The sequence below is a fragment of the Somniosus microcephalus genome, chromosome 19, assembly GCF_052327205.1.
Source record: "Somniosus microcephalus isolate GS21.2 chromosome 19, FLI_Smic_1.0, whole genome shotgun sequence".
NCBI lineage: Eukaryota > Metazoa > Chordata > Chondrichthyes > Squaliformes > Somniosidae > Somniosus > Somniosus microcephalus.
The window spans coordinates 18035664-18058630 of NC_141005.1; the positions used below are offsets into that span (position 1 = coordinate 18035664).

Genomic DNA, 22967 nt, shown 5'->3' on the forward strand with positions numbered 1-22967 from the left:
ACCCGAGAAGAGGGAGGGAAGTGTCCCATAGGGTCTGCTCTGACGACGGGAACAGTAATTAAAATAAAAGAAATTAGAAGCGCAGAAAGCCGCGAGGAGCTGCAGTTTGCCACGGGGACCGCGGAGAGCGGCATTGGCAGCAGCGCAGGGGGAAGCGCGCGAAGACCATAGGGCGTCGCCATCAAGGCATAAAAACGCCAGCAACAGCGCTGGCAGCAGCAGAAAAGACAGCGCGGGAGGCGCCATCTTAATCCAGCGGGGAAGAAGGCAAAGCGCGGGAGGCGCCATTTTGTTCAATCGGGGAAGAAGGCAAAGCGCGGGAGGCGCGATCTTAGATCTCCAAGATGCCGAAGACTGGCAATATCTCTGCCTTCGATAATGCAATAGAAGACTGGACCACATATGTGGAAAGAGTCGAAGTATATTGCAAGGCAAATGAAGTAGCCGATGAGAAAAAGGCATCGGTACTACTAAACTTAATGGGCGCAAGAACGTACGGCCTATTGCGGAACCTGATCACTCCAGTCAAACCGATGGAGAAGAGTTTTAACGAAATTGTTGATATCCGACAGGAACACCTAAATCCTACACCGCTGCTGATAGCAGAAAGATTTAAATTCCACAAGAGAAATCAGCATAAAGATGGGAGCAATGCTGATTACCTTACAGAACTACGCAAGCTATCAAAGCACTGCCAGTTCGGAGCAGGACTGGCAGATACCCTACGGGACAAATTTGTCTGTGGACTCCTGAGTGAAGGAACCCAGAAGAGGTTACTCTCAGAGAAAGAGCTGACGCTAGATAAGGCTTTCAGAGTGGCAGTATCGTACGAAGCAGCAGCAAGGGGAGCTGCGGAAATACAGCAAAAGCCACAGGAATACGGCACCCATGAAATGACACGGGGATTTGCAAAATGTTATCGCTGCGGCAGAACAACCCATGACCAGAAGGACTGCTGGTCCAACGACAAAACATGCAGGCAATGCGGAAAGATGGGACACATTGCACGAGTTTGCAGGTCCGGGAAGAAGACTAACGACAACAAAAAGACTACTAAGGAAAAGTACAAAAGATGACGGACAGTAGTTCCGAAGACCAGAAGAGCGATAGTGAATCTGGGAACAAGAGACTAAGCTGTCTCAAACTACACAACGTAATCACAAAAGAGGATCACCGAACCATTTGGGTCACCCTCACGATAGCAGGGTCCCAAGTCAAAATGGAATTGGATACAGGATCAGCCCTGACCGTCATGAATCGACGAGACTACGAGCGGCTATTCTCACACATACCCTTGAAAGACACATCCATTGTCTTGAAGACATATACGGGGCAGAAAATATACCCCAGAGGGAAAATAAGGGTGCCTGTCGAATACAACGGCAAGGAAATACAGAAATTGTATCTGTACATACTGCAAGATGGAGGACCACCGTTATTGGGACGTGAATGGATCAGAAAGATAAGTTTAGACTGGCACTCCATTCAGGCACTGACTGTGGCTGGTAAAAAGGATGACGATGTCACACCTGGACGATTGTCAAAAATCTTGGCTAACGCTAAAGAGGTGTTTCAACAAGAACTGGGAACTCTAAAGGTGTAACCGCCTCGATAAAAATAGAAGAGAATGCAATTCCCAAGTTTTTCAAAGCAAGACCGGTACCGTATGCAATTCGCCCAGCCGTCGAGGCAGAGCTGGAGAATGCAGGCGTGTTAACTAAGGTAGACTGGAGCGAGTGGGCGACACCCATCGTTCCTGTCATGAAGAAAACGTTAAACAATAACTCTGAGGAGCCAAGGAAGGTTCGCATCTGTGGGGACTTCAAGGTGACTGTGAACCCAGTCCTTCACACAGTACAGTATCCTCTTCCGAGGATAGAAGATATTTTCGCCTCACTATCTGGAGGGAAACGTTTACAAAAATTGACCTAGCGCAAGCATATTTGCAGATGGAGGTTGACGAATCCTCTAGGAAATATCTCACGATAAACACTCACGAAGGTCTTTACCAGTATAATCGACTGGTATTCGGAGTTGCATCAGCTCCGGCTATATGGCAAAGAGCGATGGAACAAGTCCTGCAAGGGATTCCGGGGACTCAGTGTTACTTGGACGACATCCTAGTGACAGGTGAAAATGACAGTGAACACCTTGCCAACCTAGAGCAGGTGCTCACTAGACTAAGAGAACATGGGCTACGAGCCAATCGCCCCAAGTGCGAGTTTTTTAAGAAACAAATATCTTATTGTGGCCACGTGATTGATGAAGAGGGGTTACATAAGTCCCCCGACAAAATTGAAGCGGTAGTTAAGGCTCCAGCGCCTGAAAATGTGTCGCAACTGAGGTCATTCCTCGGATTGGTGAATTACTACCATAAGTTTTTGCCGAATTTGTCCACAATTCTGCACCCACTGAACGCCCTGCTACAAACTGGAGTAGCATGGAAATGGAGCGATGAATGTAAGCGGGCCTTTCAGAAGTGTAAAGGCCTGATCACCTCAAGAGAAGTATTGGCTCACTACAACCCATCACTACCGATAAGACTGGCGTGTGATGCGTCTCCCTACGGCGTTGGAGCGGTATTGTCACATAAATCCCTTGATTGTTCAGAGAGGCCGATAGCTTTTGCGTCACGCTCGTTAACTGCAGCCGAGCGTAACTACGCCCAGATTGACAGAGGCCCTCAGCCTGGTGTGGGGGGTGAAGAAGTTCAATCACTACCTGCACGGACAGAAATTTACTCTACTAACTGATCATCAACCTTTTGTCTCCATTTTCAACCCTAAGAAGGGCGTCCCGATAATGACAGCACAACGGCTACAGAGGTGGTCCCTTTTCCTAGGGGCACACCAATATGACATCGAGTACAAAGGAACTAAACAGCATAGGAATGCTGATGGATTGTCGCGCCTACCATTGCCGACGGTGGAAGAAGCACCTGCAGTGGATCCTGTGGAGATATTCCACTCGACCATAGTCGAATGTCTACCTCTGACGAATGCAAACATAGAAAAGGAAACACGAAATGACCCGACACTCTCCAGGGTCTATGATTTAACGGTGAAGGGATGGCCAGCACATGGCGAACCACTGTTGCCAGCATTCTCGCCGAGAACAGCTGTCAGTGTGCCGAGGAACCTTGATGTGTGGATCCAGAGTAGTAATTCCTCCCAAATTGAAGGATAGAGTGCTCAATGAGCATCATGAGGGTCATCTGGGAGGGGTAAAAATGAAGAACTTAGCCAGAGCGTTTGTGTGGTGGCCGGGAATCGATAGAGAAATCGAAGAGATGACCAAGAGCTGTACAGGATGCCAGAAGGTCCAAAACGCCCCACCACAAGCCCCTCTACATCCATGGGAGTGGCCCTCATCTCCATGGCAAAGGGTACACATTGATTTTGCTGGTCCATTTATGGACTCGATGTTTTTAATTGCGGTGGATGCACATTCAAAGTGGCCAGAGGTAATAAAAATGTCCTCAACCACCACAGAAAAAACTATCACAGTCTTACGAATCATATTCGCCAGAAATGGGCTGCCTGAACAGATTTGCTCCGACAATGGACCACAGTTTGTGTCTGAAGAGTTCCGGAGGTTCTTAAAGAACAATGGTGTTAAGCATTACACATCCGCCCCATATCATCCAGCCACCAATGGATTGGCTGAGAGGTTCGTTCAAACATTCAAGAAGGCTATCAAGGCAATGTGTAATGAAGACATACCCCTACAACACAAGGTGGATAACTTCTTGTTTGCCTACCGGAATGCGACACATGCGGTTACCAACCAAACTCCAGCCATGATGTTCTTCAATCGAAGACTAAGATGCCGCTTGGATTTGGTTAAGCCAAACATCAGAAGAGATGTGGAGAACAGGCAGTTTCAGAATATGAATGAAAGGCCAACCAGGAGTTTCAAGATAGGTCAACCAGTTTTGGCCTGGGACTACCGCACAGAGAAATGGCAGCCAGGAACGATCTGCACACGGCAAGGACCTCTAATGTATACCGTGGACGTTGGAGAGAGCATTGTAAGACGCCATGCTGACCAGATTCTAGAGTCACTGGAAAACGTCAAATCTACACCACGATCCTATACACCTGGTGATGAAACCGAAGTACCAATTGCATCTACCTCAGAATCGGTGATATTGGAAGCAGACGAACCAAACAACGACATTGATCCTGAATCAACTTTGCCAGAAGAACCTGATACCCCAAAGAGGCGTTATCCGGACAGAATCAGGAAGCCTCCTCAAAGACTGAATTTATAATTGATTAACTTCAGCTAATGTATATAGCAACTGTAATTGTAAATATGTTATTTAATTATTAATCGAATGTTATGTACTGTTTAGCTAAAAGGGGAGGAATTGTAGTGTATGTACCTTGAAGAAGGAACTATATTCTGCAGCCCCTGTATACTGCAGTACCAGTAGTGACCACCCCTGTATATAAGCCTGTGAAGTAACTTTGTATAGTAGTTCCAGTTTTGTCTCCATTCAGTAAACACCTGTTATAACCAACTTCTGCAGTCCGTGTCTCAATTACACACGGACGTTACACCGTTCCTCTGAACAAAGGGGTTCAGAGGTCGAACGCATGCGCGGGGGAGGCTGCGCGTGCGCATCAAACTTAGGTTTTTTTTACAGGTTTCTCCAGGAACGTAAGCCTGCAGAATTTGGAAATGTAAAAAGCAGGCGTAAGGCCTGCTTTTTACAAGGTAAGTGGTGAATTAATTAAAATTGAAAAAAAATTTCCACAGGTTTATTATTTTTAAATACTTTAAAGCAAGGTAAGTTTATTTTTAGCCCCGTTAGAATATAAAATTATTTTTTTCAAAAATTTAAATTATTGTTTAAAAGTTATTTCATGTAATTTATAGTTTATTTTAAAAATGTGATTTATAAAAAAATTTATTTGAAGGTTTAGTGCTATTTTGGGGCCGTAGTATTTATAAGTCTTGACAGCACTTCCTGTCAGACTTCTGAATGGAGCATTCCCTGCTCCAATTGGCTGCCCATGGCCCACGTGATCCCAGGGGACGCTTCGAACTAACTGCGCCCCTGGGATACGCAAGCACTGGGCGCCGGCAGCTGGACCAGGCCCCGGATCGGAATTCCACGGGGCCCTACAGCTCAGCGGCCGGCGCGGTAAGGTACGTGCAGGTCGGGGGCTTGCACCCGCAGGAAGCCCCCGACCCGAATTTCTGGGCCATATTTGTAATTTTCATTACTAGAGAGGTGCCATTTAACAGATACCAGCATGTGCTTATTTGTGTATCTAACCTTTCGTCTTTATTTTCTCTCTTTCTCCAGGTGCAACTATTTCTTTCTTTATGACTCTTCAAAAGTTAAAGAGGAAGGTGATCCAACAAGAGCCGGGATCTATTATTTTTTCCCATCACAGGTGAGATCAGAATTTTTTTTGGGTGGGGGGAGGGCTCGAGAGCCCTGATTCTTGCGTCAATTTAGTTACATTAACTTCATTTGTAAGTGAGTTGTGCGTCTGTTTTAACAAAAAGTGTCCCAAACACTTTCTGATTTTACACTGGATGACCAATGTGACTGTCTATAAAAGGGGGCGCTAACGGGGCGCAAAGCAACTAGCTCCGCCCACGCCTCCCGCGAAATTCAGTGGGAGGTTAGCGGCAGTGCTAACCGGTAGCGCCCTGTGGCGCTGCACCGCCGGCAATGACGGCATCGCCGTGCGCAGCACCCCAGCCACGATCTTCAGGAGCACCCCCTGACTTACCGCCGGACGCTATGTCTGACAGGGTCAGGGGGGTCTACCTGCGGCCGGGGAGGCACTATTTTAAAGGCGAGGTGTGGGGCAGCCATTTTTGTTGCCTGGCAGCACTTGCCTGGGCTCCCGTCCCCGGCCTCCTGCACCCCCCCTCCCCCCCCCCCCCCCCCGCGAAATGCTGGCTGCGCTCCCAATTCCCGGGGGACCAGCTGGGCCCCGGGTCGTGCTGCGCAAGGCCCCTCCCCTTTTAAGATGGGGAGGAAGGCCTGCAGTACTGTAGCGCCGCGATATTCCCTCGCAGCGCCCCAAGAGGGATGCGGGGGGCTTCCAGTAGCGCCCCGCTTCCCTCTTGGGGCGCCTCTACTCAATTTCCCTTGCGGGGCACTAATTTTTCCGGGGTGAAGTTAGCCCCCCAAATGGGGCGCTACTGAATTCTTAGCCCTTAGATTTATATAGCGCCTTTCACAACCACAGGACACCCAAAGTGCTTTACAGCCAATGAAGTACTTTTTTTTAAAGAGTGTAGTCCCTGTTGTAGGAAACGCTGCAGCCAATTTGCGCCCAGCAAGCTCAAAGAGCAATGTGATAATGACCAGATAATCTGTTTTTCGGGGATGTTGATTGAGTGATAAATATTGGCCAAGAGACCGGGGAGAACTCCCCTGCTCTTCTTCGAAATGGGATCTTTTATATCCACCTGAGAGGGCAGACGGGGCCTCAGTTTAACGTCTCTTCCGAAAAAACGGATAGATGTTGCTCTTCCCAGAGAGGGTTACTGGATAAAAGTTAGGAGTGAGACCTTTGCTGTAAAGATTTTTTTTTAAGTGTCTCCCCAACACTCCTGATGGTGCTGGATCATGCTGAGGAACTGTTCCACATGTGATGGCACACCCAAGTTATTGTTATGTATCTGTGGGCCTTGACAACGAGTGTTGACAGGGCAGCAGGCCCGTGAGGGACGAGACATCGCAGCTGAAACCAACCTCGTCCTCATCCAGTGTTCACATGAGCAGGAACACTCGCTGATTTATTTATTTTCTTTACCCTTAACCTATACAGTAAATGATGATGTCCCAATTGCCCTGCTAACTGAGATCAGCTAACCCAACATATAAAGTGAAGATTGAGCCAAGGACCTTCTGTGTGTGTGTGTGTGTGTGTGTGTGTGTGTATGTGTGTACGCATGATTCAGCTGCTCGCTGCATAAACTCGGGAGAGCTGAAGGTTCTCTTGTTTACAACATTTTAAAATGATATATTTTTTGTTTCTGCCTCCAATTTTCTTCCCTCTTCTCCACAAGGTGCGCTGTCGCATGATGGAGTCTGGTTCCAAGCAATTTTCCCTGTAGTTTTTTTTTGGGTCTGGTGGCCCATACAAAATTCCCCGCATGCACGTTTTTTTCAATTTAAAAGCTGGCTCACTGTCGCCGGCTACACAGGACCTCCAGAGCGCTGCGCGGCTTAAAGGGAATATTGGTTCCAAGGGTCTCTAGTATTTTGCCCAAGTGACCATTTTTCATGTGTGAGCCTAGATTGTGAACGTTGGCAAACTTCTCGACTGAGAGTCAGTCCTTGCTCAATGTCCGCACATGGATGCTTTTTAAGCCTGATAACAGGATTCAGAATGACGGTTGATTTACCCGGCCCCGCCCTGGGTTATGGGGCCAATCCTAGCACTCCCAACAGCCACCCCAGCTAACATCAACTAAGACAGTACAGACTGGGAATTGACCTGCTGGTCTGTGTGGCTCAGGTTTGCGCTGCCTTTGCCAACTTAAAAAGGCGGTCAGGTAATATCTGACTTTTTTTATTCTCAAGAGTAAAAGAAAAGCCATTTTAGAGGTTTTCTTTCCACTTGCCTGAATTTTACTCTCCGTCTTTTTCGGACCGATTCTCAAAGACCTTCTCACCTTCTCTTGGGCAGACCACCATTGACCAGCAGGAATTGCTGTGCGGGCAGATTGCCGGCGTGGTTTGCTGCATCACTGAGATTTCTGGATCGCCACCCCGTCTAATCCGCTTGCGAAAGCTGAAGTTTGCTGTCCAGGTGGATGGGGAATACCTTTGGGTATGTATAAAATAAGTATCTTAACATCAAAAAGGCGAGTGCCTGGGAATGCGGACAATACAGATTTCTACCCATTATTGACTGTAATTACTTTTTTTTTTAAATACATCTTCTCTGGTCTGTTGTAGGTTCTTGGATGTGCCATTGAAGTCCCAGATATAAGCTGCAAGCGTCTTCTGGATCAACTTATAGGCGTCTTTACATTTTACAATGGATCCAATAAGCATATATACCAGGTAGTGATTTGCATTTGTATTGTGTTATAACTGTGTGTAGCGGAAGCTGTATTTGGGATTGCAATACAAAGCCCCATTCACTCTGTACTTACATTGCTGTACTGCTGCTGATGGCGGCACTGTGTATTACTCGCATGTTATCCCCTGCCAAAGGCTGGCTACCTGCTCTTTTTTGCGGCTTTGGGTGGCCTGAGTGCTTAAACTAACTGTGCAGACCAGCAATGCAATTTTCATATTTCTGTTTGACCCTCCCAAAGATTATCGTCTTTTAGCTTGACTGGACCATATGTTTGTTTCTTATATTAGTGATGCCTTTAAACAACAACAACTTGTATTTATATAGCGCCTTTTACGTAGTAAAACATCCCAAGGCACATCACAGGAGCGTTATAAAGTACAATTTGACACCAAGCCACATAAGGAGATATTAGGGCAGATGCTTGGTCAAAGAGGTAGGCTTTAAGGAGGGTCTTAAAGGAGGAAAGAGAGGGGGAGAGGTTTAGGGAGGGATTTCCAGAGCTCAGGGCCTCGGCAGCTGAAGGCACAGCCACCAATGGTGGAGCGATTAAAATCAGAGATGATCAAGAGGCCAGAATTAGAGGAGTGCAGATATCTCGGACAGTTGTGGGGCAGGAAGAGATTACAGAGATAGGGAGGGGCGTGGCCATGGAGGGATTTGAAAACAAGGATGAGAATTTTAAAATCAAGGTGTAGCTTAACCGGGAGCCAGTGTAGGTCAGCGAGCACAGGGGAGATGGGTGAACGGGACTTGGTGCGAGTTAGGACATGGACAGCAGAGTTTTGAATGACCTCAAGTTTATGGAGGGTAGAACGTGGGAGGCCGGCCAGGAGTGCGTTGGAATAGTCATGTCTAATGGAGCACTTGTGCTGATGACACTGGGGCAACTCAGTGTCACCATTATTGGTCCAATCAAAATAGGCCCAAGCATTGTCAAGGTCACGGCCAGTAAAGGAAAGTTGTGATTGCAACTTGCAGACAGCTATTTTTCAATTGCCATCTGTATATCTACAATCTGTCCAAATTCTATGCTGGCCGGAATCCAGAAAATTATCCAACAAAGACAAACAGAATCATAGTATTACTCAGAACCCATTGGGATATATAATAATCAGTTTAGAATGGAAGTAAACTGCGACCAGGAACTCTAATCAAAATTGTCTTAGACACTGATGAGGCAAGTCTGTAACAACAGGTAGCAAAATCCCCTGACAGAAAATTACCTCTTGTATTTCTGACTTAAAAAAAAAATGTTTGCACGTATCAAAGAAAAGGATGTCCGTGCTGTGGAACCGAACAGTGAACATTTCCAGCTTTGGCATAGCAGTTCCACATGCAGAATGAAGTCCCCTCTACAAGCTCAGAAATGCATCTCTTGCTGCATCACTATGTATTTTTCCATTTGCCATATCAGCCACCCAAATGGTCTTTGCATGAGATTGCCAACTTAAGGGCAGTTTTTGCCCTGTGGACCAGCACCAGTGAGAATTGCGTTGAGACTGCATTACATGTAGGATCATCGAACGAAGGCTTTCATCCTGTTGATCGGGGCTGAATTCAGTTGGAGAAGCATTTGCTTTCCAGAACCTGCCTGAATGCAGCTTGTGGTTTTCCGAACCATTTCTAACCCCATTTACTTTTTCTGGTTTCCATTCCCAGGTGCGGGAACAAGAAGAGCTGGCCCGTCAGTGGGATCTGTACACGGAGCACATTCAGCAAAATAGCTCTGACCTGCACCAGACTTTCAACTCCTTGTGGAACTTGGACAGGACCGAAGTATATGTAATCTAGGGATACTCTCCCCTTTATATTGGGGGATTCTTTGTTACAGTAACATCCCAATGGTTAAAACCGCAATAAACAGCAAAACAATAATTGGTTTATTCATTGGAATAGTTGGTCTTAGAATGGAAGTTAATTTGTAAGGGCTGGAATCATAAATGACACAGCACAGAAGGAGGCTATTCGGCCCATCGTACTTGTGCCGGCCCTTTGAAAGAGCTGCCCAACTAGTCCCACTCCCCCTGCTCTTTCCCCGTAGCCCTGCAACTTTTTCCCCTTCAAGTATTTATCCAATTCCCTTTTGAAAGTTACTATTGAATCTGATTCCACCGCCCTTTCAGGCAGCACATTCCAGATCACAACAACTTGGATGGAAATGTTTTTTTCAAAGCTGGTAAACACTACTGGGAAAATAAGACTTGCATTTTTCATATGTTTCAAAGTGCTTCATGTACAGTAAGTTACTTTAAAAGCAGCGACTGTTACCTGGGCAAATGCAGCAGCCATTTTACGTGTAATGCGACCCTGCAGTCAGCAGTGAGCTGAATGAATGGAGTTGATTCGGTAGTCATGGTTAAGGGACCCTGAGCTGAGCTGCAAACCCCTTCGTTCTAAGGTCTGTGCCGCTTTACTCCACCAGTGCATCAAAAGACTCTTGCCCTGAGATACAGGATGGCATAGTGCAGCTTCTCACCTCTGTACAAAGCTACCCATCATTGTACGAAGCCTGTATGATTGTAGCTTTAAAAAAAAGTCCAAGCACTGCTAAAATATTAGTATTGCAGATAGAAACTGTTAGCCACAGTGATACAGAGTAAATTTGAGATACTACTGATGTCGTGAGTGGTTTATAATGGGAAGCAGTTTGGCTTACTTCAGTCCGTAAGGGTGACCCAGAGCTTCCGGTCACCTGTCATTTCAATTCACCGCTCCATTCCCACTCGGACCTCACCGTCCGCGGCCTCTTGCATTGTTCCACGGGAGCTCAGCGTAAGCTCGAGGAACAGCACCTCATCTTCCGATTAGGCACTTTATAGCCTTCCGGACTCAATATCGAGTTCAACAATTTCAGATCATAACCTCGGCCCCTATTATATTTTTTATCCACACCTTTGGTTTGTGCCTTTTCCTTTTTGTTTCTCTCCCACATGGCAGCTGTCTCTCACTCTGCCAGCGCATTTCACACTTCATCTCGAGCCATCCTTTGTCTCTTTACTAGTCCTATTACCATCTCGTCTCGCCTTGAATATCTCTTAATGTCTCTTCACCTCTCAGACCTTCCCTTTTGTTCTTTCATCCCCTCCCCCATTTCCCAGCCCCCAAACTTGCCTTTTAATCTGTTTCATTTCCTGTGTTTTTTCAGTCCTGACGAAGGGTCTTCGACCTGAAACGTTGACTCTATTTCTCTCTCCACGGATGTTGCCTGGCCTGCTGAGTTTTTCCAGCGTTTTCTGTTGTTATTTTAGCTTACTGATTGTTCGCTGCTACCGCTTTACTCGGCCAAATTCTGCTTGGCTTAGCCGTGCGTTGAACTGGAGTTGACTTGTTGCCTTCTCGGGCATTGAAGGTTTTCTGACCCAATCCTCTGCTCTGTCTGTCTCCTAACAGGTGGATCCCCTGTTGCTGCTGAAAGCTGCGTTCATTTTACAGACTTGTCAGCGCTGCCCAGAGATCCTGGCTGGTTGCATCCTTTACACAAACCTGTGAGTCTGCGTTGCACCTGCACTATTTTCATATGTAGCAAACCAACAAGTATTAATAAATAGTTTTTGTTTTATACTGCTTATTATTTTGAGGTAGATCTCTTTAAATTACAATTTTTGTTTTAATACACATAATTCTGGTTCACCTTCCACCCTCCAGTGCCCATTGTCTGGAAAATAACTCCAGCTCCCCCCAGAGGTTTGGTGGGTAAATGCAGCACTCAGTATGGCTCCCCCCAGAGGTTTGGTGGGTAAATGCAGCACTCAGTGTGGCAAGGGCTTTCCAGGTCTGTGCTGAGCTCACTGATCTCAATAAGGACAGAGGTGGGAATATCACAATTGGCTTCAGCGCCCTCGGGCTAGAGATGGGGAAGAAACAGCCATGCTTTCTTCTTTAACGCTAATCACACGTATGCAAGTCAGCCTTGTCTGTGATGCCCCCACTGCCAAATAGCCTGTTGGCAGGAAGGCCACTTTGGTAATGTACCAGAAGGCTGTTGGTGCTCATGGAACTCCAGCATGAGTCACTGCTTTCAAATGGGAAGGGGAGAATATTGGGAGTTAGGAATTTGACATATTGAAATGGGACTAATTAATCTTTCCGGTACATCATGGGTGCTTTAATTTAGCCTTCGATTTATATACTCTCTGACCTCATACTGTATTTTTGTAGATGCTTTAATTCTGTGTTAAATTTATATACTCTCTGGCCTCATACTGTATTTTTGTAGATGCTTTAATTCTGTGTTAAATTGATACACTCGCCGGCCTAATACTGTGTCTTGACGTACACAGCACTATGTGTAAATTATCTGTTTTACAGAATTGTCAGCACTCAGCTTCCACCTGCAATAACAGCCAAAGTGCTGGCTTATCAACCTGGAGTGAACAGTCAGGTGAGTCACTGGATCATTGCTTACACAGGCGTGCTCAGTGAATACTATAAATCGAGAAACATTTTCTATGCAGTGCTGTAATTTACTTGTTCAAAATTTGCAGATGTTCTGCGAAGAAAACGCAGCTTCCTACTTTGAAAGGTACCAAAGATTCTCCAGTGCTGAAAGGGTTAATTCGTTCCACCGCACTACCTGCTTGCCTGTGCAAGGTTGATTTTTGATTGGGGGCACCTTTTCTGAGCACTATCCTGCACAAACTCAATAACTTCTAGCTTTATTTCTTGCGTTCTCTGTATTACTAATATCCCATTAAAGTGCACTCTTAAGGCTGGTGCTGCACTGTGATTTCCAACAAGCTGGCCTTAGAAAAAGAAAGACTTGCATTTCTAAAGCGCCTTTCACGACCTCAGGACGTCCCAAAGCGCTTTACAGCCAATGAAGTACTTTTTAAAGTGTAGCTGCTGTTGTAATGTAAGAAATGCAGCAGCCAATTTGCGCACAGCAAGCTCTCACAAATAGCAATGTGATAACGACCAGATAATCTGTTTTAAGTGATGTTGATTGAGGGATAAATACTGGCCAGGACACCAGGGATAACTCCCTTGCTCATCTTCGAAATAGTGCCATGGGATCTTTTACGTCCACCTGAGCGGGCAGACGGGGCCTCGGTTCAACGTCTCATTTGAAAGATGGCACCTCCGACAGTGCAGCACTCCCTCAGCACTGCACTGGGAGTGTCAGCCTGGATTTGTGTGCTCAAGTCTCTGGAGTGGGACTTGAACCAGCAACCTTCTGACTCGGAGGCGAGGGTGCTACCCACTGAGCTGCGGCTGACAGAAGTGAGGCGAAGTGTCCTTATCAGTGTCTTGCTTTAGTGACCTAAACAGAACCTGTAATTAGTGGTCTCCTGTATCATTCCCACATTGTTTCTCCTGCACCACGGGGTATTTTCACTCAGTACCACAAAGACGACGTGCTTCAATGTACTAGTGTGGATTAGATGTAGTCCTTAGAAGTATGACAGCAGCACACTTCTTGAGGACATTCTCTGTCTTCCCAGTAGCCCTCAATACCAGCACTGGCTATTCCTCACTTATGTGGATTTTGAAGCGTTGATACTGTGCTAGTATTTGCAATATAACTGAAGTATATTGCATATTTATACATCTTCACTTATTCTTGGCTTCACTATCTCCTCTAGCCTTAAATTGAACTTCACCATCTCTTAGCTTAAGCTGCCTCCAAGAAGCTTTGTTTCCTTTTCTTGTATCAAACACTTCTTTCCACCTCAATAATTCTTAACCCTTAATAAAGCTCGAGTCTGTCCAAGGCTTCAGTACTACTCCCATATTTGGGGAAGTTCCCAGAGCCATGGACAGGACACAGGAAAAACCTTGCAATTTGTACTCAATATCCTCTCTAATCTTCAATCAATTATCTCTCTTCTCTTCTCTAGTCCCTCCTCTTGCTCTCTCCATCCTCTCACTCTACCCCTCCTTGCTCGCTCTCCTCTCTCTCTCTCTCTTTTTCTCTCTCCCTCCTATCTCTTTCCTTGCTCTCTCTCCCTCCTCTCTCTTTCTTCTCTCCCTCTCTCTCGCTCCCTCCTCTCTTTCCTATCTCTCTATTTTAAGGATTATACCATGATGAATGCTCTTCTGAACTTGTGTCTTCTTCTAAGCTCCAAATATGCGGCCCTACACACTATTCGTTTGCCCTGCACTCCCACTGTGTTGAAATGAAGACTAATCGGTATCACATGGTCTCCTACTCTCATTAATTCTTTCCCAAGACCTTAAACCTGTAGAAGCCCATACCTCTGTCGATCTTGCATCCCTCTTAATATCTATTGACTTTTAATACACAAGCTTGGCTTCTGTTAATCGCTTTTTTCCAGATTTCTCTCTTTCTCTCCTTGTTAACTGTGGTGGTGTCCTGCACTTTGGGCCTTGGCCCATTCACTTGGGTTTCTCAATAATGTAAAGTTGGTGTTGATGTCAGCACGGTGACTGCTGTATGTGAAATGCATATCTGGTATATTCAGACTTTTTTTACTGCCGAATATTGCAGTCTAGCGAAATATTATTTAATATTGTTTCATATTTTCCCTTTTTGTTTGTCTGGATACCCTGTATGCATTCACCAGTATATGAGCTGTCTCTGGTAGTGTGATGTAGAATGTTTGTACGCTGATAACGAGGTTTAATTGAGTCACTTCACTGCCTTTTCTTTCAGAATCTGACTGGGAGGACAGGTAAGATTTGTTTTATTTCTTTCCCTGTTCTTTCCCACTCTCCCCAGTTTTCTTTCCTCCTAAATGTGCTATCTTGTGGGACACAGGTTTACAGGAGTTGCCTGCCTTCCAATACCTCAGCCAAGGGTTTATTCTTTACGTGTGAGCTTAGAAAGTGAGTGTCGGAAGGCTAACCAACCAGTGGTGGATCATTTATACCGTGGGTTGCTTAATGTTGCCATAATTTCTACTGGGTTTAAAAATAACCAGTTGCAGAAACAACTCCTTTCCGCATTCACCACACTTGTACGTTACTTCTCAGATCTGCTTTTTGATTCCATCACAAAGCTGCCATTTTATCCTGTATCTCCTTATCACCAATGTACTTGCAGTTCTCTAGAACACTTCCTCAGTCTTCACTCGAGCCAGACCACATGTTCCTTTGAGGCGAGGCGGGCTGGGGTGGGGTGGGGTGGGGAGGAGAACTGGATGACTCCGTGAGTTAATATACTGCCCTTTCATCTCTGGAACCTGAAGTCAGATCCCGCCCAGACTGATGGGTTTAACACCTCCCCTTTCACTAGCTGTAGGAATCCTAGCTGGATAGGGAGCCTCAACCCAATCATAGAGGGTATAGGGCACAGCACAAGCATCCCATAATTCTGCACAAATTGGCACTTTGGCCAGCGGCTGCATAAAACTTTTAAAACATATAGGCCTAGAAATTCAGTGCCCTTAGCACCGATTTTGCGGCGCTAGAGGGCCTAGCGCTGCAATTGGCGCCGGTTCCTAAATTGCCTGGTGCCCTTCCGCGGCGGTAGACCGGTAGCGCTGCGCCGGCACCGATGACGTCATCGGTGTGCGCAGCGTCCCGGTTGCCGTGGTAACCCGGCCCCAAGCCGAAATTCAGTTGCGGCCGCCTCGCCAGTGGCAGCCGCAACTAAGACTCCAGCAAACGAGTGTTGCCGGAGTCTGCGCCGGCGCTTTAAGGAGGCGCGGCGGCCGGCCGCTTTCCCGCCGGCCGCCTGCCCGCAGCTCCCTCCCCGGACTTCTCCCCCCCCCCCCCCCCCCCCGGAACAGATGCAAGCCCGGCACTTGTCCGAGGTGCCGGGCTCATTTTTGATGAGATTTGCACGGGCCGCGGCCGGGTGCAGGCAGTTCCTCCTTAACGGAAGGAGGAGGCCTGCACTTCCCGAGCCTGCCGCACCGCAGCGGGCGCCGCAGCGCCGGAATAGCGCCGCAATGCGGCGCGTTGCGCCAGTTTTCAGGCGCTAAAACCCTTCAGTAGCGCCGGCAGCCGTTTGGGCGCGGCGCTACTGAATTTTTGGCGCGCGCAAAGGGCTTTAGCGCCGGCGCTAACTTCCGGCGCTAAAGCCCTGGCGCAGCGCAAACTCAATTTCTAGGCCATAGTGTAAAGATTTTTTTGCCACCCATGCTCCTGTCCTGAAGCCATTGACTCTGGTATATCGCCCAAGTATCCATTCTTCTTTTGTGAACTTCGATAGTGAATATCGGGTGGAAGTTGATTTTCTCCTTGTCCTGTGCCCACACACTTCCAGCATGGAATATCCTAGCCAATTTTCAATAGCCGATTCTGATTCCACACGTGTGCACTTCCTGTAGCAATTGGGACTGAACCCAGGCTGACTTTTTTTTTCCTCCCTTCCCGAACCCAAAAGTCCATTTAAGTGCCACTGGCTAAAATCAGCGAATTCAGCAAGGACCAGGAATCAAACCTAGGACCTTCCCAGTTGTTGTGGCTCAATTACTCACTGTCGTAGCCTAAGCTATTGAGGGAGCGATAATGAACAGTATATTTTAAATCTATTATCACACTCTCTCTGTGGGATGATTCTAAAGCAGCAAAAATACCAAACAAGGTCATAAATCAATCAAGCTTAGTGTATGTGTACTTCAAATTAAAATAAAGTACTGTCATTAAGTCTGTCTGCTCTGCAATTGTAATGGCATTTGCAGCTGAAGGCTAAGCCAACCACCAGCATCAACAAATTTAGATTTGGTTAGTTCTAAAGTTTGGCCACTGAATGGGGACCAACTTCACCTTTACAAGAGTCAGCCCTGGCCAGCAGAAACGTCCCTCTTGTGGACTGATGTAGAATGGCATTGGCCTCTTCTCCAAAGCCGTCTTTGGTGAAGATTGTCCAATAATCCTGGTGGATGCCTGGAGGGAGCAACGGGTATCGGAAGGGGAAGCATGGGTTGGAAATTATTGGGACCCTGCTGTGCGCACATTGGCTGTTGTGTTTCCCTACATTATAACAGTGACTACATTTCAAAAATACTTCATTAGCTGTGAAGTGCTTTGCGATGTCCTGAGGTTGTGAAAATTGCAATATATAGGCTATACAAGCCTCTTTCCTTTTTTCTACTTCTTTTTCTTTTAGTTAAGTTGTGACAAAGAACAGATTCTTTATTCAAATATTTAAAATGAAAGAATGACTTGCATTTATATAGCCTTTCAGGATGTCCCAAAGCACATTACAGCCAATGAAGTACTTTTTGAAGTGGAGTCACTGTTGTAATGTAGGAAACGCAGCAGCCAATTTGTGCACAGCAAGCTCCCACAAACAGCAATGTGATAATAAGCAGATAATCTGTTTTTGTTATGTTGATTGAGAGATAAATGGCCAGAACACTGGTGATAACTCCCCTGCTCTTCTATGTAATAGTGCCATGGGATCTTTTACTTCTACCTGAGAGTTTGGAACTCTGAATATATTCTTGCAGAATAAATGCATATGAAGGACTAGGAAGTGCAGACTAAATAAATCTGCCCCCATGTTCACAAGACAGTGTGAAGTGAAATAAAAAAAAAACAAGTTCTACAAAGACTGTAGGGAGGCAAGTGAGGAAAGCCACAGAGAAAAATTCAGGAACCTCCAAAAAATGTCAAGGGGGCAGTGAGAGAGCTGAAAAGGGAACTAGAATTGAGCACAGTTGTAGAGGCCAAATGCGATAATAAGAAAGTCTTTTGGTACTATAATAGCAAGAGAATTATCAAAGGATGCAAATGTAGTTGAAAATGAAAATGAACTAAAAATGCTCAGTTGAACTGCAGCCAATTTGCCTGCGTCTAGGTTACATAAACCTTGAATGAATGACCAGTTAATCTGGAACAATGAACTAGTTGAGCCAAAATAACAACAGAAAATGCTGGAAAAACTCAGCAGGCCAGGCAACATCGTGGAGAGAAAATAGTCAACGTTTTGGGTGAAAACCCTTTGTCAAGACTAAAGAAGCACAGGAAATGAAATAGATTAAGAGGCCAGGCTGGGAGAGAACAAAAGAGAAGAGACATTATGGTGATCGGACTAGTGGAGACAAAAGACGGCTCTAGATTAGGTGTGAAATGCGCTGGCAGAATGGGAGACGGCTGCCATGTGGGAGAGAGAAAAAAAAAAGTGGGGGGCGGAAAGGCCAAAACAGGCGTGGATAAAAAATATAAGTAAAAATGTAATAAGGGCCGAGGTTATGATCTGAAATTGTTGAACTCGATATTGAGTCCGGAAGGCTGTAACGTGCCTAATCGGAAGATGAGGTGCTGTTCCTTGAGTTTACGGTGAGCTTCCGTGGAACAATGCACCGAGGACGGTGAGGTCCGAGTGGCAATGGGGCGGTGAATTAAAATGACAGGCAACTGGAAGCTCAGGGTCCCCCTTACAGACTGAACGGAGGTGTTCCGCAAAGCGGTCACCCAATCTGCGTTTGGTCTCCCCAATGTAGAGGAGACCACATCGTGAGCAGCGAATACAGTATACTAGATTGCAAGAAGTACAAGTAAATCACTGTTTCACCTGGAAGGGGTGTTTGGGGCCCTGGACAGTGGGAAGAGGGGAGGTATAAGGGCAGGTGTTACATCTCCTGCGCTTGCATGGGAAGGTGCCAGGCGAAGGGGAAGGGGTGCTGGGGGTGATAGAGGAGTGGACTAGGGTGTCTCGGAGGGAGTGATCCCTACGGAATGCTGAAAGGGGAGGGGAGGGGAAGATGCGTTTGGTGGTGGGATCACTTTGGAGGTGGCAGAAATGGCGGAGGATGATCCGTTGAATGTGGAGGCTGGTGGGGTGAAAGGTGAGAACAAGGGAAACCCTATCGTGGTTCTGGGAGGGAGGGGCAGGGGTGAGGGCAGAAGTGCGGGAGATAGAACGGACACGGTCGAGGGCCATGTCAGCCACGGTAGAGGAGGATCCTCGGTTGCGGAATAAGGAAGACATGTCGGAAGCACTGGTGTGGAAGGTGGCATCGTCAGAGCAGATGCGGCGGAGACGGAGAAACTGGGAGAATGGAATAGAGTCCTTACAGGAGGCAGGGTGGGAGGAAGTGTAGTCCAGGTAGCTGTGGGAGTCAGTGAGCTTGTAGTGAATGTTGGTCAATAACCTATCCCCAGAGATGGAGACGGAGAAGTCGAGGAAGGGAAGGGAAGAGTTAGAGATGGACCATGTGAAGGTGAGGGAAGGGTGGAAATTGGAGGCAAAGTGAATGAAATTGTCTAGTTCGGGGCGAGAGCAGGAAACGGCACCGATACAGTCATCAATGTATCGGAAAAAGAGGTGAGGGAGGGGACCTGAGTAGGACTGGAACAAAGAGTGTTCCACATATCCCACGAAAAGGCAGGCATAGCTAGGACCCATGCGGGTACCCATAGCAACACCTTTGATTTGGAGGAAATGAGTGGAGTCAGAGGAGAAGTTGTTCAATGTGAGAACAAGTTCAGCCAGGCGGAGGAGGGTGGTGATGGTTGACTAGTTGAGCCAGATGGCTTCTCTCATTTGTACTCTGCAAATTTGTCTTCAAGCTGTTCCCTTCTCCCTTCGCTCTGCTTTTGAATTGATTTGTTCCAATGTTTCTTGCGTCGCCTGTTCAACCCATGATGTAGGTTTGTTGTTTCCGTATCTTCACACTCTTCCCTTGGAGAGGAAGGATTCACAGGCTGATTAACAGTCTGACAGGCCGTCACCATCATTATACCAGCCGATACGGTGGCTAGTCGTATACGATGGGACAGCTTTATGGGCTCCCACAGCCCACACTCACCGGATGCGAGTATCCCGCTGGATGTCAACCCAGAATTCCGAGCCGGAGCTCCGGTCTCCACTCGCTGGGATTGTCTGGAGCGGGGTTTGAACCCTGCACCTTCTGACTCGGGCAGGAATGCTATCACTAAACTAAAGGCTCGCTCCATGGTGAAGAGTAAAGCAACACAATATTTCCAGTTTCAGTTGGAGGTATAGCCCCTGGAATTTAAGCTTCAATGTCTGGCTTTAAAGGCACTGAAACATTCCTCCGCAGACTTATTGATAAAAACAGATTTAGTTTAAAGGTGATTTTATATCAATGTAGCACCTCTGACCACTGCTATTCCCCAGTATAACTTGCCTAATCTACCTTGTTCTGGTACCAGTGGGAATCCATTTTACACAGATTTCACATTTCATGACCATCGTAACTACCTCCTCCATGGATCCAGTTACCCTGCAGGGAACTAGTGCCAGACCTCAAATTTAAGAAAAGGGGCAGCAAAGCAGGGCGCTGGTTTCGGTATCAAACTGCACCAAGCTACAACCTTAAAGCGGCTTAAGTCTGATGAGCACATCCTGATTAAAGACCAGACATCAGTATGCTTCCATGTGACTGAGCCTTTCTGGTGCAGTTATTCTTAAAATTAACTGCTTGAGGGTTGTCATATGACACTGAGTAATGTTCCACTGAATATAATACACTGCTGTCTCTACTTTTATTTGCAGATGATGCCCCATTACCTCGGGATGTAACGATTTTGACTATATTTGTAACTGAAGAAGAGTCTGCAGCTCTGCGCCAGTTCCCAGTTGAATGGATGCATGGGTAAGACAGGCTTTTCAGGAGGCGGGAGAGGTGCTGACTCGTGCTAGAGTACCGTTCACTGAAGTACAGTTCACTCTAGTACCCTGCCCAAGGGACCATTCTTCTTGATAAGGGAGCCCAGATGATGAGTGTCACTAGGCTTTTTGACCAGAGAGTGGACATCACAGCCAACTCTGATACTCTCCTTATTGACATCCACACACCCACAGTCACTGGATTATAATCACCAGCTGCTTCCTCTTTTAATGACCCTCCCCGTACAAGGAAACAGATCAACTGTGGAGACCCATGAGGGAAGTGTGTATGGATGTTAGATGAGGACATTATTAATGGACTTGTTAATGACCTCTGTGATAGAATAGCTGTCAATGTTGTCTGTGCCCACACATGAATAATGGCCATTGCTAGAGGGTGAAGGGCACCCAAGGAACCATATTCCAATGAAGGGTTAACAGAGATGGGGAGAAAATTCTTGTGTTGCTTAACTTTTGAAATTGTTGAAAAGCAGTCAACTCACTGTGAAACTAATGCTGAGATTTAAAAGTAAAATAAAATTTGGAACAAAGTTGACTTTGCATCATTTTTTTCATCATTTTGTAGGTTACCCGAATCTCCAAAGCCAGATTTGGTTGAGAAGACGACTCAGAAACCGCCACTCTCCAGAACACTATCAGCCAGTCCAGATCCTGAGAAGATGAATGGTGAGTACAGGCACTCTGAGGCAGAGTGTGAAAACTACACTGAGTTTGGGACCCCATATCCAAATTCCAAAGACAGTAATAGACCAGCAGACTCCATGGATCTTGCCCAGAATTACCAAGAAGAACACTCCACACAATCTCATCTAATGGAGGTTGACTACAAGTCTGCAGGGAGTGCAGACTCTCATCCACAGAACAAAATCCCATTGTCTTCCACTCCTAAAAACTCTTCCCCACCTAGAAACTCTTCCCCTTCACTACAGTTTGACGAGGGGCAGTCTGCCGCAGTTTCCAAGGAGGTTAGTGATCTCTACATGGAATTGACAGAAGATGGAAATGATCAGAACATTGAAAGAGTGGAAGGACATTCTGACAGCCTCAGTGATCCAATTTTAAATTCGACGAGTAGGTACACTACCTCTGATTCTCTGAAAACTCATCTTGTTTCTGAATCTGAAAGTGATGCTGGTTATGACCAGAAAGAAGCCAGTGTCAAGTCTCCTTTAACCCGTTTTTTTGATGACCAAACATTGCCCTCACAACAACATAGGAATTCGCTGCATGGTAATACTCCGGTGTCCCATGGTGCCTCGGGTAGAGACTCGCCTTCCTCTTCACTGCCTGCAGAGTACAGAGAAGAGGGTGCAGACAGCAAGCCGACTGCGGCGCCAGAGTATGGAAGCCTGGATGAACCCAAAGACCATGGGAATCTGGTGAAACTGAATCTATATGTTCATACAGTGAAAGGGTTGGTAATGTCTCTTCTGGCTGAAGATGGATTTAGAGCTAATCGCAGCGCTATTGAAGATGTTGTAAGTGACTTTTAACCTATGTCTGATGTTAAACAATGAGGCAAGTCTGTGAATGAAATAAAAACAGAAAATGCTGGAAATACTCAGCAGGTCAGGCAGCATCATCGACCTGAAACGTTGGGCAGGATTTTCATTGGGCCGTGGAGGCGGGATTGGAGGCGTGTAGGGGGTTAAAATCTCAAAATCGGGGGTCACGAACCCATCCCGCCCCCAACCCGCCTCCATGTCAGTTTCAAAGGAGGCAGGTACCCGCCCCGCACTGGGACCCGCCTCCCCGAGGCAGGAAGGGGATTAGGGCCAATTAACTGCCTGTTAACAGGTAGTTAACGGGCAGTTTTTAGCCTAATCCCTATTTTTAATGTTGAAGTGTGGGATTCCCGACGGCTCCAAACCACGCCAAGTTAGAGGAGGCGGACTGTCGGGATGAAGGGCTTGGAGGGGTCGAGATGTCCGGTGTTCAGGTGAGTGATGGGTGCATGAGTGCAAAGGTAAGTGTGTTTGGTGTGTGTAAAGTGTTTAAATAAGTTTTACTTACCTTTACAGCCTTCCTTCCTTCAGGTCTCGGGAGTCCCTCATTTCACTAGCACAGAAAGCAGAATGGCTGCGAGCTGTCAAAAATTGCAGCATTCAGCTTTCTGTTCCAGGGAGATCTCTAAATCATCCTGAGAGGAAGGAATTAACTTAGAATACAGATTGTCAGTGTTTGACAGCTTCAAACAGCTGTGAAACGCTGATATTTCATCTGTCAAAAGCTCTTGACAGATGAAATATCAATCTGTGACGTCACCTGTTGCTGGGTGGCCCTTAATTGGCCTGCTGAACCCGCTGGGCGGGCTCAACAAGGTCAATCAAGTGAAAATCGCATGGATTGGCCACAACTCGATGGAGGCAGGACTACAACCCCGAAAGTTGTAG

The 22967-nt window shown here is 46.6% G+C and overlaps 1 protein-coding gene across 1 annotated transcript in view; it reads left to right on the forward strand.

Moving 5' to 3' along the window:
• The window catches only part of hps4 (HPS4 biogenesis of lysosomal organelles complex 3 subunit 2), a 45422-nt gene that overhangs the window by 12473 nt on the left and 9982 nt on the right, over positions 1-22967 (forward strand). The window contains exons 2-10 of the mRNA XM_086012031.1: positions 5318-5408; positions 7668-7811; positions 7940-8047; positions 9726-9842; positions 11457-11551; positions 12375-12447; positions 14680-14698; positions 20440-20539; positions 21140-22052. Of these exons, the coding sequence (XP_085868157.1) occupies positions 5318-5408; positions 7668-7811; positions 7940-8047; positions 9726-9842; positions 11457-11551; positions 12375-12447; positions 14680-14698; positions 20440-20539; positions 21140-22052 (1660 nt within the window). The remainder of the gene's footprint in view (positions 1-5317; positions 5409-7667; positions 7812-7939; positions 8048-9725; positions 9843-11456; positions 11552-12374; positions 12448-14679; positions 14699-20439; positions 20540-21139; positions 22053-22967) is intronic.